This window comes from Macaca nemestrina, chromosome X (genome assembly GCF_043159975.1).
Source record: "Macaca nemestrina isolate mMacNem1 chromosome X, mMacNem.hap1, whole genome shotgun sequence".
Lineage (NCBI taxonomy): Eukaryota > Metazoa > Chordata > Mammalia > Primates > Cercopithecidae > Macaca > Macaca nemestrina.
Window position 1 is genome coordinate 20,797,734 of NC_092145.1, and position 14,945 is coordinate 20,812,678.

At 39.3% G+C, this 14,945-nt stretch overlaps 1 protein-coding gene across 36 annotated transcripts in view; it reads right to left on the reverse strand.

Moving 5' to 3' along the window:
- PABIR3 (PABIR family member 3) overlaps nucleotides 1-14,945 on the reverse strand; it is a 121,447-nt gene that overhangs the window by 51,978 nt on the left and 54,524 nt on the right. For 7 of the 36 annotated variants that reach the window (XM_071088861.1, XM_011740973.2, XM_011740974.2 and 4 more), the window contains exon 11: nucleotides 13,435-13,561. The exons of 16 other annotated variants lie outside the window; for them this stretch is intronic. In XM_071088861.1, the coding sequence (XP_070944962.1) occupies nucleotides 13,435-13,561 (127 nt within the window). Of the gene's footprint in view, nucleotides 1-6,177; nucleotides 7,204-13,097; nucleotides 13,562-14,257; nucleotides 14,397-14,945 lie in introns of those variants that run through there. 13 more of the 36 variants (XR_011618319.1, XR_011618315.1, XR_011618314.1 and 10 more) reach the window with 11 other exon arrangements.

A 14,945-nucleotide genomic window follows, 5' to 3' on the forward strand; every position in this document is an offset into this window, starting at 1 on the left:
GTCATGCTTAGGGGAGAGTTGGAGAGGGGACAGGAAGGGGACAGTGGCTCCCAGCTGCAGCATTCCCTGACTGCCTTCCCAATGCCAACAATTGAGATTAGAACTAAATTACTGCTTTAAAACACCTCTCCCCAGAGTTAAATTTATTAGTCACTTTAATTTTCCTATGAAGAACTTTAATCAGAATGTCCAAATTGATTTCAGCCTTGCTAGGATGGGAGGTTTTGATTAGAAGAGGGGAAGATGATGTGCCTTGGGAGCATAGGCCCTTTTTTGGAAGAGATCAGAGCAGGGTAGATACTGAGGGGTTGGGGGTGGGAGCTGGAGGGAAAGCAGCAGCAGAAAGCAAGGTGGAAAGAAACTAAAGACGAACTCTATCAGCTTCAGCTGTCTCTAATTCAAGTCCTTTTGGGGAGGAAGCAGAATCTAACTGACAATAAATAATACATCATTAGAGAGACAGCACCTTGGTCCTGTTAACCTGCTTAGTCTCTCAAAGTATACTACTGCTATTCGACTTCCTGAGAAGTCATCCTTGTATCTTTAAAAAAAAGTCATTTTCATTCATAGGAAATAATATTGGATTCTGAACTACTCAAAGACTTTGAGCCAGGCCAGGTGCAGTGGCTCACACTGGTAATCCTAGCACTCTGGGAGGCCGAGGGCTCGCTTGAGCTCAGGAGTTCAAGACCAGCCTGGGCAACATGGTGCAACCCCATCTCTACAAAAAATAACAATTTAGCCAGGAGTGGTGGCATGCACCTGTAGTCCCAGTTACTTTGGGGGCTGAGGTGGGAGGATCACTTGAACCTAGGAGGTCGAGGCAGCAGTGAGCCAAGATCACACCACTGTATTCCAGCCTGGGTGACAAAGTGAGATCCTGTCTCAAAAAAAAAAAAAAAAAAAAAAAAAAGAAGACTTTGAACCAGAGCTATGTCTTTCCCTGGTTTTAGTTTTCATTGAATAATGAGAATTCCATAAAGTCACACAGACGAACCCACATTCCCTGAAAGGCTTACTTACAATCAAGAAAAAGTCAATATAATGCAGTAACCCAGGAATGTGAGCATTGGAGTAGATGAACCCATGTGTAGAATAAATATTTTTAAGTTGCTTAGAAGAAATTGGAGAGGAAAGAAAAGCTTCTCATGGAAACTAGAAAGCTAAGAGCAGAAGGGGTTAAATCTATGGTGCAGGGCCGGCACTGCCTAATGACCCCTCATAGCCCCCTATAGCCCACAGATGTGATGGGTTATGTAGGCCCTGTGCCACAAAGGAACACAATGTTGGATCTGTTCGGTGTGGACCATCTATGAGAGGATAGAAATCCCCAAAGGCAAGCACATTACCCCTGATTTCACAGTTCAGGAAAGGAAACATCAGATTTCTTTCGTTGACACCCTGTTGAATGGGGGAACTACATTATCTACTACACAAATGCCTTCCTTCTCCTGCCCACATTTGGGGAGCCGCAGACAAGATTCAGACAACCCTGGCCCTTATGCTGGAGTTTCAATTTGGTAAAGTGGGATTAGCAAAAAGCTTGTTGCTTGGTAACAATGTGCTCTTATAAACCCTTAGATCTTGGTATGATGAAATAGACCAAGTACATCTATTATTTTATTTTGCTTTGCTTTTTTATTCATTTCTTGTCACCAAGATCCAAAGGATGATACCATGCTTTGTGGCTTTCCAGATATCCACCACCCCTAACCAACAGGACACTGGCAAGTATCTGAAATCAGATTCTCTTCCTGTCAGTAAGTGGGGGAGTTCAGGAGGCCACTTAGACATATAGTATGTCACTGATCACAGGAACTTTAGCAAGTCACAGCCTTTCTTTAATTGAACATGCTTTATCATGAGTTTCTAAGTTAAACAAAAGAAGTAGAAAGTCATATGAAGCTATTCCTAAGAATTTTAGGAGACTCTAGAGAAAGTCAGGTCAGTTTATTCTTTAAATCACATTAGATTTTCTTTTGAAGGAAGTATGCCATGTAGCTGATCATTTTAAACAGTAATGAATAATTGTGTCTGGTTAAATACGAAGGCCCAAGATCTATAAATTAAATTCTTTAAAAACAAAAATAATCTGGCCGGGTGTGGTGGCTCATGCCTGTAATCCTAGCACTTTGGGAGGTCGAGGCGGGTGGATCATCTGAGGTCAGGAGTTTGAGACCAGCCTGGCCAACACAGTGAAACCCCGTCTCTACTAAAAATACAAAAATCAGCCAGGTGTGGTGCCACGCACCCATATTCCCAGCTACTCGGGAGGCTGAGGCAGGAGAATCGCTCGAACCCAGGAAGCGGAGGTTGCAGTGAGCCAAGATTGTGCCACTACACTCCAGCCTGAGTGACAGAGCAAGACTCCATCTCAAAAAAAAAAAAAAAAAATTAGATCAACATTTTAAATAAAATAGACATATTTAAACATATTCCCTCATGCTCATTGACGTCTTTCTTTTGTCAAGCAACGTTTAACACAGCAAATTATTTTGAAAACCAGGATCTCAAAATCAAAACATTGTTTAAAAGAGCTACATATATGAACTACATAAATGAACATGCACTGCCGGTAAAATATAAAATATTTTATATAAATAGTAATATCACTTGGGAAAACAGGCTGCTAATTTCTTACAAAGCTAAGCATGCATTCACTATATAATAAAGCAATTCTAGTAGGTATTTACTCAAGATAAATTAAAATATATGTTGACACAAAGGCTTAAACACAAATGTTGATAGCAGCTTTATTAGTAACAACTCTCAAATGGAAATAACCAAAATGTCCATCAACACATGAATGGATAAACAAATTGTACCATATATACAGTGAAATACGATTTGGCAATAAAAAGTAATGAACTACTGATAGAGGAAGCAACACAGATGGATCTCAAAGACATTATTCCAGGCAAAAATAACCAGACACAAAAGAGTACATATTGTGTGATTACATATATATGTAAGTTCTATAAAAAGAAAATCTAATCTACAGTGATGAAAAGTAGATCAGTGTAGCCTGGAGCCAGTAGTGAGTGTGGAGGAAGATTAACTGCAAAGGGGCAGTGGACATTTTCTGTGGCAAAGGAAATGGTCTGTATCTTGATTGTAATCTTAAAGTGGGTGCAATTTGTAATACGTAAATTATACCTCAATAAAATTGATTTTAAAAGCTGCGTAAGGCCATGTACAATGGCTCACCCCTGTAATCCCAGAACTTTGGGAGGGTAAGGCGGGAGGATCACTTGAGCTCAGGAGTCCAAGACCAGCCTGGCCAACATGTGAAACCCTGTCTCTTCTAAAAAATACAAAAATTAATTCCAGCTACTTGGGAAGCTGAGGCAGGAGAATCGCTTGAACCCAGGAGGCAGAGGTTGCAGTGAGCTGAGATCATGCTAATGCACTCGAGCCTGGGCAACAGAGTGAGTGAGACTCTGTCTCAAAAATAAAAAATAAAAATAAAAATAAAATAAAAGCTGCATAAATACGAAACTTCAAAAGTTGAAGATTTAAAGTTATTTCTGCCTAGCAAGCATGAAATATAAAGCATCCTGTGTATGACGATGCAGTACCTACAATTAAGCAAGTACTCTTTTGAAAAACTAAGCACACAGGCCCATATGCATGGTGGAAGTCATTGAGCTCAGTGTTATTTGGAGCTGGTGCATATATTTATCACGCTTTAGTAACAAGTGCCTACTATGTAGGAGGAATGGCAAAAAGAATAAAAAGCAAAGGACTCATTAGGCTGGAAAGAAGACCAGGGTATACACTGGATTTAGCAGGAGAGCTGAGAACATGCCAAGGACAGGAAATGATATTCTACACATCACCATGAATCCTGGTCTTTCACTATCATCTTGTGGAGTGACTCTCAGTTGAGAGGCCAATCAATCTACATACAGCTTGACCTTGTCTAACTCAGCTCTAATGTTGATCAAAAGCCAGAAAAACTGGTACCAATGACTGGGACAAAGAGTAGAAAATGGTATAGGACAACAGATTCTTCAAATTCCTTGTCCAAGCTACAGAGAATCCTTTGCCTTCCCCATTGGTAGAGAAGCTCTCTCATTTTTTTTTTCAATGTTTGGTAAAAAGTTCTACTAGTGTTTTAATAATTGCAGGAGGCTGGATGAGAAATTGATCTGGAACGCTTTATCCATCTATATAACCTTAGAAATTAAAAGATGGGGGGATAGATAATTGAGTGTCTCTCATATAATCTTAATTTTTTCATTATTATTTTTCTTTCTTTTTTATTATTTCAATCCTGCTCCTTCTGCATAATCTTAGGATAGGATTCAGAGTACAGTCACACTAAACTGGGAAGTATTCTGAAATTACTTTTTAAGTCAGAGAACCCTAATACCACAATTTATAGAAACTGAGAATGAAATGTAGAAAAAGTGTGTAGTGTTGTGGAAATTTCTGAGTGTCACACTTTAAACACTGATAAACTGGAAAATGTTCAGAAGCCAATGGTCAGGATAGTATCAAGGTCTGGAAACTATCTCAAAGAAAAAAACACTGGAATGGAAAATCTAGAGGAAAAAAGATTTGTAGAGACATGATAGCCATTGCCAAATATCTGAAAGTCCATGTATTGGAGAGGAGATGGGTTTTGCTTATTTTGTGGCATTCCCTAGGACAAATTGGGACCAAAAGATGGAAGGTAGATTTTGGTTCCATATCAGAAAGAATGTTTAAATGAGTAGAACTTTCCAACAGTTGAAAGACTCTTATACTCTACTTCAATAAAAGCTCAGATAGAGGCAGGATTCTGGATCCCCTCACCCCTTCTCTCACAAAATTAATAACTGCATATGAGTTTCTAAAATATATTTAACTTCTATTGTTTCTTGATTATACAAGTAATAGATAGTCCATGTGGAAAAATCTGAAAGTACAGACAAGGCAAAGAGGAAAGCAAATAAAAATAAAAACCATCAATCTTCCTACTTCCTAGAAACTTAGTTTTTGGCATATAAGCTTACAGATTTTTTTTTTCTGTTACATATCTATATAAAATATATAGATACATATACTTCTTAAAAAACAAAAACGAGGCAGTGTGTGGTGGCTCAAGCCTGTAATCCCAGCATTTTGGGAGGCCGAGGTGGGTGGATCACCTGAAGTCAGGAGTTGGAGACCAGCGTGGCCAACATGGTGAAACCCTGTCTCTACTAAAAATATAAAAATTAGCCGAGTGTGGTGGGGGGCGCCTGTAGTCCTACCTACTCAGGAGGCTGAGGTAGGAGAATTACTTGAACTCGAGAGGCAGAGGTTGCAGTGAGCTGAGATTGTGCCATTGCACTCCAGCCTGGGTGACAAGGGTGAAACTCCGTCTCAAAAAAACAAAAAACAAAAACCAAAAAAAACCAAAAATGAGATCCCATTAATCACACTGCTTTTTAACTTTACAATCTAGTACAAACATCTTTCCATGTCAAGTGATATATGACCATGCCATCATTCTTCATTGGTGCCAAGATTTCCATGGAATGAATGTACTGCAATCTATTTTAACCCAATGTTTCCCAAAGGGTATTCTATATAACATCAATCCCACAAGCTATCCCTTAACAAGATAACATGGGTTAAACAGTTTGAAAATGCTTCATACCACATCCTCTTTCTTGGGCTTTCAGAATGTTAAAGAAACAAGTCAACTGAATTTTCCAAACTTACTTAACCATGGACTCCCCCTGGACTTCCTCTTCAATTCTTCAGGACATTTACTTACTCACATTTTATCAGGTTGGTGCAAAAGTAATTGTGGTTTTTGCCATTTAAAAAAAAAAACAACCCACAAAAACCGCAATTACTTTTGCACCAACCTAATATAAAGCACCCTGAGAAATGTGAATTTAACTGATCTTAGTGTGACTAAACATTAGTTGTTGGTTTTTTAACATAAAACTTACTATTTTAACCATTTTTAGGTATACAATTCAGTAGCCTTAATTACATTCACAATGTTGTGCAGCCATCACTACTATCTATTTCCAAACCTTTTTTTTTTTCTTTTTTGAGACAGGTTCTCACTCTGTTGCCCAGGCTGGAGTGCAGTGGTGCCATCTCGACTCACTGCAACCTCTGCCTCCCGGGTTCAAGCGATTATCCTGCCTCAGCCTCCTGAGTAGCTGGTGGACTATAGGCACCCGCCACCACACCCGGCTAATTTTTTGTAGTTTTAGTAGAGAGGGTTTTACCACGTTGGCCACACTGGTCTCCAACTCCTGACCTTGTGATCTGCCCGCCTCGTCCTCCCAAAGTGCTGGGATTACAGGCGTGAGCCACCGCACCCGGCCCAAACCTTTTTTTTAAAATCACCCCAAACAGAAACTCTGTACCTGTTAATAAATCCCCATTCCTCCCTCCCTCTAGTCCCCAGTAACCCGTAATCTATTTTCTGTCCTTATGAATTTGTCTATTCTAAATATTTCATATAAGTGAAATAATATTTATCCTGTTTGCGTGTCAGACTTATTTTACTTAGGCTAATGTTTCGTGATTCGTGCATGTTGCAGCATGTGTCAGGACTTCATTCCTTCTCATGGCCCAACTTCATTGTTTGACACGTGGCTACTCAGTTGCCCCAGCACCACTTGTTGAAGACAGTAAGTTTTTTCATAATTGATTTTTTCCCACTTACAAATAACATTACAATATCTTTTTCAACCTGTCCTGTATTTTTCTCTAAGAAAAATTCCTATAATTGCTATCCCCAAAGAGATGCACTTTTTGAAGGCTTTTGATACACACTACCACACTTCCTCATTAAAGGACAATAGGACTCCACCACAGTAAATTCAAACACCACTTTCCCCACTCTCAACAACCTTGTATATTATTTAAAATTTTAAAAATTTCTGCTAATCAGTGTGGCATGGGCGTATTCCAAATCAAGTTGAAGGGTCCAGGTGTGGTGGCTCCAGCCTGTAATTCCAGCACTTTGGGAGGCCAAGGCAGGCAGATCGCATGAGGCCAGGAGTTTGAAACCAGCCTGGCTAACATGAAGAAACCCTGTCTCTACTAAAAATACAAAAGAATAAATGAGCTAGGCATGGTGGCATGCGTCTGTAGTCCCAGCTACTCAGAAGACTGAAGCACAAGAATCACTTGAACTGGGAGGTGGAGGGTGCAGTAAGCCAAAACAACACCACTGCACTCCAGCCTGGGTGACACAGCTAGACTCTGTCAAAAAAAAAAAAAAAAAAAAAAAAAGTTGGAGTTTTAGCTGAACTTCCTTCTTCCTTCACAGCCCTGCCATGCTGGCCTCAGTACCATCCTTTCCAAAGACCCCACTCTTAGAGTTTAATATACGTCAAGTTAAGGAAACAAACTTAAACCCTTCCTCTTAGAGGAGGGAGACTAGAAATGGAAAGTATAATTAGGTTCCTCTGCTGGATAATGTAATTTTAAAGTATTTCCTTTCTCAGAACAAAGTCACAAGCAAGCTACTTGCAACTTTCAAGTTTGTCCTTTTTTGTTGGTGTTCATTGCAGAGTTACCAAGCACAAGAGCCATGCCAAGAAATAAACCAACTTAACGTACCAACTTAACATCAGAAGGCTTTTCTTATTGCCATATAATAATTATCAAGGAAAAAGAAAAAGTTCTTTTACTGATAGTGTGCTTTGTAGTGTGAGTTGAGCACTTCTGAATTTGTATTGGGATGGTATTTTTATACTTGATGTAGCTTTTGGCCATGTCTCTCTTGCTTCTCTGAAACAAACATACCAAGTATATCTTTGTTTTGTCTCAAGTTGTTGTTACAGTACAATGAAAATTTTATGGTGAGTGCTGTGTCAGTAGGAACTTGTTATTAATATGGAAATCCTGAGAGGATCATTTATTCACACAAAACAAGAAACCAGGGGGAAATTAGCTTTCCACATTTCATCATAAATCATGCATAATTCAGAAAGAGAGGAAACTATTGATGAAGCTGAGTAAAATGAGTTTCTTGTTGCCAGAAAGAATAAAAATATTAGGTATAAAGCTCTCTAATTTCTTAAATATTTTAAATGCCACCATGACTTTTACTGTCATACTAGCAAAGATGAAGGCACATGTTTTCACAGAATCCATAAAATTTTAAGAGGCAGAAGGGACTTTATAAATAACTAGTCTGATCTGTTTTACATATTGGATTCCTGAAGCCCAGAGTGGTGAAGTGACCTGCCCAAAGACCCACATAGCTAGTGGCAGAACTGGAGCTACAAGTCAGATCTCCTGACTCCTACACTTACTAAGAATGTACTTTGGTCACTCTCCCAAAAGGCTGACATGAGCATTTATGTTACTGATTTACTTTGCTGTCAGTAAAGCCACAGAAATCTCCAATTGCACATATGTAGCTGTTGGTCAACTTATAGGATTTAGTTAATGACTGCATTCATTTAATGCATTTCTTCTGAGAGACCATGGTCATCAGGTCTCCCTTTAGTAAGGGGGTTGAGCAAGTTTCCAAGATTCCTATATGACGTATGATTCTCTCCACCTATACGTTATAGACACTTGTGGAAATCAATCTTGTTTACCCTCGGGTTAAGAACTACATTGTAAGAAATCTGCGAGACATTATGGAATTTCAGAAAAACAAAGTTACGTATTTGCTGGGGTACTTATGGTTCCCTGACCTTTTCTAAATGCACAATTTTAACTATCTGACAGTGAAGTCTACCTATAAGATAGATTTTTCAAGCTCAACTTTTAAGATCTAAAATATTTAAAAACACTTCAGGCAAATTGTAATTAGTTTTCCCCATAGATACCTAAAGTATCATACATGCATTTTCATCTTGGATATTTATATATCGTTGTTTCTAGGTGAATTTTAAAAATTCATTTAGGAGATGAGATTAAATATATCCTGTAGTGGGAGTACTAATAATTCAAGGAGCAGGGACAAAGATTAATGCAGAATTAGAACCTTAACTCATGTGCTTTTTTTTTTTTTTTTTTTTTTTTGAGACGGAGTCTCGCTCTGCCGCCCAGGCTGGAGTGCAGTGGCCAGATCTCGGCTCACTGCAAGCTCTGCCTCCCGGGTTCACGCCATTCTCCTGCCTCAGCCTCCTGAGTAGCTGGGACTACAGGCACCCGCCACCTCGCCCGGCTAGTTTTTTTTTTTTGTATTTTTTTAGTAGAGACGGGGTTTCACCGTGTCAGCCAGGATGGTCTCGATCTCCTGACCTCGTGATCCGCCCGTCTCGGCCTCCCAAAGTGCTGGGATTACAGGCTTGAGCCACCGCGCCCGGCCCTCATGTGCTTTTAATAGCTCATTTGATTTGTCTCAATTCTAAAGAGCCAATGAAACAGGCCACCTAAATACAAACTCTACACTCATCCCCCCTTTTAATGTAAGAGATTTCTAAATATGAGAGCTGTCCAACAATACAATGAACTGTCTTGTGACAGAGTCCATTCATTCCTACAAGATTTCAAACTAAGGCTAAAAAATAATCTGTCTGGAATTATTATTATTATTATTATTATTTTGAAATGGAGTCTCACTCTGTTGCCAGGCTGGAGTGTACTGGCATGATCATGGCTTACCGCAACCCCTGACTCCCTGGTTCAAGCAATCCTCCTGCCTCAGCCTTCTGAGTAGCTGGGATTATAGGCATGTGCCACCACACCTAGCTAATTTTTGTATTTTTAGTAGAGACAGGGTTTCACCATGTTGGCCAGGATAGTCTCGATCTCCTGACCTTGTGATCCACCCGCCTCGGCCTCCCAAAGTGCTGGGATTACAGGCGTGAGCCACCGCGGCCGGCTATCTGTCTGGAATTCTTAAAAGGATTTCTGCATTGAGAGGTAGATTCAAAGACTTCTAAAATCCCTGAATACTAAGATTACATTATCTCAGTATTAGCTTTATATCCTATTTTTACAGTAAAAGTGTCTTTTCTTATGTGTATCTATAGTCATGTTATCATAGACTGTCTTGTATCATTATTTTTGTATTTAGTTATCCTGCTTGAAGACAGATAAGGTATCTCACTCATCCTCATATATCATAAAAGTTTTAGTACAGTTTCCTGTACATAGAAAGTATTCATTAGATATTTATTGAATATACTTAAAATTATAAATGTTATTGGTTGATTTGGTAATTATAAATTTTACAAACCATATATATTTTTTCCCGATCTGAGAACCCAACTCATTACTACAGTGAGTTTTCATGTTGAATATCAGTGAATCATTAGGGTAAATTTGGAGCACTGCTCTTTTATAAGATTGTAAGTAAAATACAAATACTTTATTGAACACATATTTAAGGCTTAATAATGATGCTTTATAGTCACCTCTTGTTCTCACATTTTTAAGATGAGTTATAGGAGAGACAATTTTAAAAAACTAATTTAGGAAAGATGAAACAAGCAAAATCAAAATTCTAAAATTATACCATTGTGTGTTAAATTGTGTCCTCAAAAAAATATCTTGAAATTCTAATCCCCAGGACCTGTGAATTTGACCTTATCTGGAAACAGGGTCTTTGCAGATATAATGGAATTAAGATGAGGTCATATTGGATTAGGGTGGGCCTTAAATCCAACGACTGGTTGTCTTTATAAGAAGGCCATATGACGACACAGGACACAGAGAGAATGCTGTGATTCTCTTTGAGGCAGAGATTGGAGTGATGTATCTGTAAGCCAAGGATTGCCAGCAATCACCAAAAGCAAGGAGAGAGGCATGGAACAGATTCTCCCTCAGAGCTTCGAGAGGCAACCAACCCAGCTGACTCCTTGATCTTAGGTTGGTAGCCTCCAGAACTGTGAAACAATAAATCTCCATTGTTTAAGCCACTCAGTTTGTGATGTTTTGTTATGGCAGCACTGGGAAACTAATATATGTCCTTCACTATAGAAAACTGATATGATAATTCTTTGGCATGTTTAGAAAGACAAAATATAGCCTTACCATAATTTTTTTTCTTTGAGCAGAGTCTCACTCTGTCGCCCAGGCTACAGTGCAGTGGCATGATCTCAGCTCACTGCAATCTCTGCCTCCCGGGTTCCAGCGATTCTCCTGCCTAAGCCTCCTGAGTAGCTGGGATTACAGGTGTCTGCCACCACGCTCAGCTAGTATCTTGTATTTTTAGTAGAGATGGGGTTTTGCCATGTTGGCCAGACTGGTCTTAAACTCCTGAAATCAGGTGACCCACCCACTTCGGCCTCCCAAAGTGCTGGGATTACAGGCGTAAGCCACTGTGCCTGGCCGCCTCACCATAATTTTAAAAAATCAAACACAGAATAGCAAGTAAAAGTTACAATCATTTTGGTCTAAAAATCAACAATAAGTGGAAAATCGTTTTAGAAATGGATCATCTCAATACACAAGCTCAAAAGCCAACAGAATGAAGAACCAACTATGGAATCCTTGAGTCTGAGCATATTATAGTGAGTTGTGGCATCCTAGTGTACAGCTAAATCAATACAAACTAACTGAATAGGGCTGAGTTGGGTGGCTCATGCCTGTAATCTCAGCACTTTGGGAGGCCAAGGTGGGTGGATCACCTGAGGCCGGGAGTTCAAGACCAGCCTGGGCAACATGGCAAAACCCCATCTCTACTACAAATACAAAAATTAGCCGGGCATGGTGGCATGTGCCTGTAATCCCAGCTACTCCAGAGGTTGAGGCAGGACAATTGCTTGAACCTGGCAGGCGGAGGTTGCAGTGAGCCGAGATCATGCCACTGCACTCCAGCCTGGGCAATAGAGCGAGACTCCGTCTCAAAAAAAGTAACTGAATAGAGGGAAAGGAATTGTCTGAGTTGAGAAAAGTATATTGAGATAGTCAAGATTACCGAGATTTGCTGATAAAAGTTCCTCATACAACTGAGTGGTAGTCTTATCCCCATTAGTTACTTTCTGCATCCTTAGTTCTTGTGCTTGAACATTCTGTGAAATTCTCTTTGGCTAAGGTGCCAATAGTACATGTGAACCTTTGTCTGTCAATGATCTACAGTTTCAGCAAGAAACATCACTGCAACCACACCACACCTCATTCCATGAGGGGCCCCTCTCATAACTGGTCCACTAAATAGCTGGCAAGTAAAGAAGCAAGTAACAAAGGCAATATTTATAGTTTTCTTGTTCTTAGCCAATTTATAGAATCCTGTCCCAGTTTCAAGAGACCATCATGATCCTAGTCATTTTATAAATAGTTGGTTTCATCTATTCATAATTGAATAGAATCTTCTCCCACTTATGTATCAATTCTGATTAGTTCCATCAGGGTCAGTGTCAAAAAATTGTTAGTGCCACAGTCTTTTTCCCATATGGCAGCATACCCACATCAGATTTCTATCATTCTGATTCTCTCTGACAAAAAGAAAAAAAAGTCTTTTATATGTATTTTAGATAATTGTTCCTGTCTTATTAGCTGAGGCAATTTAAACCATTCTCAGCTTCATTTCTCGAGAATATGTTTCTGTTTTTCAAAATGCTAATACTACCTCCAATTACTTACAGCACATTAATTTAAAATTTTTAACACACAATTTTTCCTATTTAAAAAAAGAAAAAAACAACCCTTAAGACTTTCAAATGAAAATCAGGGTTTAAACAAACATTTACAGCCCTTAGGGGACAACTGAAAGCACGATTTTGGCAGAAAAGCCCTAACATATTAAGCCTGTGTTTAATCAAACCAGTAGTCATGATGATGAATAAAACGTAAATGATAAAAATGTAAAAGACTACAATTTGTCAACATTTTTCCACACTTAATTAGAATACGAAATTAGTCAGGGTTAATCGGGTTGAGTACAAATTGAGTGAAGCCTCAATTACATATTATTTTCTTTCTATTCAGTTAACTTTAATTCATCTTGCTCTTCTACCTACTGCTTCCCAAAAAATTGAATATCTAAGGATTCATGTGCAAAATAAGCAATCCTTGGATCAGTATGGTACAACTCAGTCATAAAAATTGCCTTTGATATGTGACTTTTCTTTACCAAGTGGAAGCTAGTAGTTACTGAAAATAGCTTTAAAGACTAGCATGGACCATTAAGTACATAACTGTCAAACATCATTTTACTTTGTTAATTGAACAATTATATTTTATCAGAATTATGTTTCATAAGATTATTTTAAAAAGTCAAGGTACAGCATTTTCTAGACAATAGCAGCATAACAATTTATGCTTGTATCTTCAATGTAGTTCTTATTTGGAAAACATCTTTGAAAATATTATTACATTGAATTTAAGGACATACACAAAAATTGTACACACAAGTTCTGTAGATAAATAGAATTTTAGGAAATTGAGGAAAAAAGATAAATAGGAGATAGTTTAAATTATAAAGTACAATTCTCATTGCTCTGACTTGGTTTGCTTGATGTGTGTGTTTCTCCATTGGTGAGAAAGTCTTGGGATGGGTGAACCATTTAGTTGAAAGTTCAACTACTAGAACAAATGAGAACCAGTATCAGAAGGTGACAAAGGAGAGTTTGTGACAGTGCCGATTTCAGTTGATGAATTACCAAAAGACCCAGCATTGCTGTTGTTTCCATCAAAAGTAGCTGGAAATAGACTAGAAGAAAATGCCACTCGTTGATAGCAGAACTCAAGAGATCTGTCTGCATACTCTGCTTTTTCTACACATGAGTGCAAAATACATGACTAACAACTGGCACTTGTCACAGGCAAAGTTCTGTAAGAGTCATACAATGAAACCACCAGTAACAATAAATGGAAATCCATGGCCAGGTGCGGTGGCTCATGCCTGTAATCCAAGCACTTTGGGAGGGCAAGGCAGGTGGATCACAAGATCAGGAGTTCAAGACTGTCCTGACCAATAGGGTGAAACCCGGTCTCTACTAAAAATACAAAAATTACCTAGGTGTGGTGGCACACACCTGTAGTCCCAGCTACTCAGGAGGCTAAGGCAGGAGAATCGCTTGAACCCAGGAGGTGGAGGTTGCAGTAAACTGAGATGGCACCACTGCACTCCAGCCTAGGAGACAGAGCGAGACTCCGTCTAAAAAAAAAAAAAAGGAAATAAAAAGAAATCCATTCTGGTATTTCCTGTTTTTATCACTAAAACATGCTTTCTTAGGCATGCTTTTCAATAATACTCTCAACCCAACAAGGTAGACAAAAATCCAAGGAAGAAAAGACAGGCAGATGACTTTTTCCAATGATGCATTTTTATGTATTTCTCTAGTATCTCTTCATCTAATGCCAAAATCTCACTTCTAAAAATGTATCCACCATATATTAGTATCACATACATCTCATAAGAAAAACACTCCGCCAGGTGACGTGACTCACACCTGTAATCCCAGCGCTTTAGGAGGTCAAGGCAGGTAGATTGCTTGAGTTCAGGAGCTTGAGACCAGCCTGGGCAACATGGAAAAACCCTATCTCTATAAAAAATACAAAAATTAGCTAGGCATGGTGGTGCACACCTGTGGTCCCAGCTATTCAGGAGGCTGAGGTGGGAGGACTGCTTGAGCCTGGGAGGGGGAGGTTGCAGTGAGCCAAGATTGTGCCACTGCACTCCCAGCTTGGGTGACAGAGTGAGACCCTGTCTCAGAAAAAGAAAAAAAGAAAATAAAATAAGTTTATAGCATCCATTTGGAATATTAGTTTTGTTTGTTTGTTTGTTTGTTTTTCGAGACAGAGTCTCACTTTGTCGCCAGGCTAGAGTGCAGTGGCGCAATCTCCGTTCACTGCAACCTCTGCCTCCCTGGTTCAAGCGATTCTCCTGCCTCAGCCTCCCGAGTAGCTGGGATTACAGGCACACACCACCACGCCCAGCTAATTTTTGTATTTTTAGTAGAGACGGGGTTTTACCATGTTGGCCAGGATAGTCTCGATCTCCTGACCTCATGATCCACCCGCCTTGGCCTCCCAAAGTGCTGGGATTACAGGCGTGAGCCACTGCGCCTGGCCTGGAATATTAGTTTTAAAAC